At 35.6% G+C, this 2,316-nt stretch overlaps 1 protein-coding gene across 1 annotated transcript in view; it reads right to left on the bottom strand.

Annotated features, from left to right (window-relative positions):
* The window catches only part of NCBP1 (nuclear cap binding protein subunit 1, 80kDa), a gene marked incomplete at its 5' end in the record, with an annotated part of 14,581 nt that overhangs the window by 9,582 nt on the left and 2,683 nt on the right, over positions 1-2,316 (bottom strand). The window contains one exon of the mRNA XM_008573027.1: positions 895-1,017. Within this exon, the coding sequence (XP_008571249.1) occupies positions 895-1,017 (123 nt within the window). The remainder of the gene's footprint in view (positions 1-894; positions 1,018-2,316) is intronic.

Genomic DNA, 2,316 nt, shown 5'->3' with positions numbered 1-2,316 from the left:
TCCCACCCCCCAAAATAAACCCTTAACTCTTACGCCTATGTCTTAAGACGTCTGACAATGTCTAAATTTAATATCTCATTCTGACTAATGCTTTCTAAATACATTTTCTCTAAAATCATAATATAAGTTTCTTGGAGAAATCCAAACAAAAAAAAATCCCAGTAACAAACACCCAGACTATTAATGTTTTATTTTCATTCTTAAGTCATTTTCTACATGTATGTCCCTATGTAGGAATCTAACAAAAAAATCCCCCCACCCCAGATGGTAACCCAGGTGTCCCAGTAGACTTATCTGTTCTACTGATCTGTCTCTTTCTGTGCCAGTACCACATTGTTTTAGTTACTATAATTTTCACAGTATGTTTTAATATGTAATAAGGCACATCCCTCTCATCACTTTTTTCCTTATCCATTTACTGATTCAGGTAAACTTAAAAATTATTTTGTCAATTTTCCCATTCTTGCCCAGGAAGAAAATTAGGATTCTGGTTGAATTACATATAGTATATACTCAGTAAATGTTAAACATTATTATTATAATAGATTAATTTGAAGAAAACTTCCAACTTTATCATACAACAAGTCTGAGAAGCAGGTGAAAGCAGGTAATGCTTAAAAAATCCTTGAATGATAACAGTACATTTTACTTTGTATTTAGGATGCAGTTTGCATTCTTAATGTAAGCTATTTTGCATGGATGTTAGGATCTCTTGTTATATAAAGAGAAAATACCTAGGTTCTACGAACAATTGACAGGCTGAACAGGCCAAATAGATATGTTGCTTTATTAGCATCTAATGGGATTTAAGAGGAACTCATATTACCCGAGTCATGTTTATCCTTTACCTTGGCCTATATGTAGTTCCACTCAAGAAATATTTAATTCCCTTACCATCATCATCATCCTGGTTAGGATTTGGTACATCTTTCAGAATGCTGAAGATTTCATCATTGGTTGCCTTACTTTTAAAAGCAACAGCTAAACAGAGGGCAACAGAATGTCCAGGAAGAGAATCTAAACAGAATGGGGGGAAGGTAGATAAGATTTAAAGATAATTTTTACAAATACTTAAGTAACCGAGAAACTTAAATAAAATTCTTTCCTTTCAAAACAGAATCCTCTTTATCCTCAAATTAATATTTAACCTTTATAAAGATACCACATGTGAAAGTTTGGTTTAATAGATAAAGTTTTTCACCTAAAATAAAGAGACAGTTCTCATTTCAACACTTCCTTAAGAACCCTTAACTAACTGAAGTTCAGAATACAAGGGGTTTTGATCTTCCTTAAGATGAGCAGTGAGAGGAAAAGTAGATATAGTTACAACTAACTTTTAACAGGCCTCAACTCTTCTTGNGAAAATTCTGCCACAAGAGTATGAGTTACTAAGCACCTGGAATGAATAAAGTGAACTACAACAGGTCACATGAAGACAGTCATGTGTAATACCCGCTGTGACCTTTTCCCTGAAAGTGTGAAAGTGAAGAAAAACAGAATCCCCTGTCACCAAGGAGTCTATGTTCTAGCTGGCGAACCAAGATATTCACATTAGAAGTAGCCAGAGAGCAATACAAAACTGGTTTGGTAAAGGTTAAAATTATTTAGAGGAGTGGAGCTTGAGCTAGACCCTAGAAAGACAACAGGAATTGGACATAAAAAGGATTTTCCAGACTGGGATGATGGCACAAAGGTAAAGCCAAGAACAAGAAGTATGGAAAAAATGAAAAAGAACATGGGCCTGGCAGGGGTTGAGGTCCGTTTGGTGATAATTGAAAAATAACAAAGTAGGAACAACTGTTAAGAAGATCTTGAATGTTAGGCTGAGTTATTCCTATGGGGAAAAAAAAGCTCAATGTTCAACAAAGTCCGAGCTCCCCAACGGCAAAGACTGTACCTTAAGATTCTCTGAGAGAGCACAGGACAAAACTCAAAACTCCATACTTCTAAGTACTGCATGAATCTGTACTCTCCCGGAAGGCATGGTGGCTGACAGCATGGCCGCTCTGCTATTGTGCCTACATTTGATTCTGGTCTCTTCCACTTAGAAGCAACCTTATTTTGGCCTGACTTCTTGAAAGCCATTACTTCACTGTAAAATTGATATAATCATACCTATTTCTCAGAGCTGACATAATAACATAGGAAATGTACTTAGCATCAGGACCAACACGGTTTATTTCAATGAAAACAGGTATAATCAGATACACAGGTAGAGACCCATGAGTATAGTATGAAAAGGCAAAAAAAACCCCAAAAAACAAAAGAGCGGAGAGTTTCTAGATGCACAGAATCTCTACATAATATGAAATGGAA

The sequence above is a fragment of the Galeopterus variegatus genome, unplaced genomic scaffold (genome assembly GCF_000696425.1).
Source record: "Galeopterus variegatus unplaced genomic scaffold, G_variegatus-3.0.2 Scaffold866, whole genome shotgun sequence".
Lineage (NCBI taxonomy): Eukaryota > Metazoa > Chordata > Mammalia > Dermoptera > Cynocephalidae > Galeopterus > Galeopterus variegatus.
Note: the sequence above shows the minus strand (reverse complement) of the source record. Positions and strands in the feature narration are given on the sequence as shown.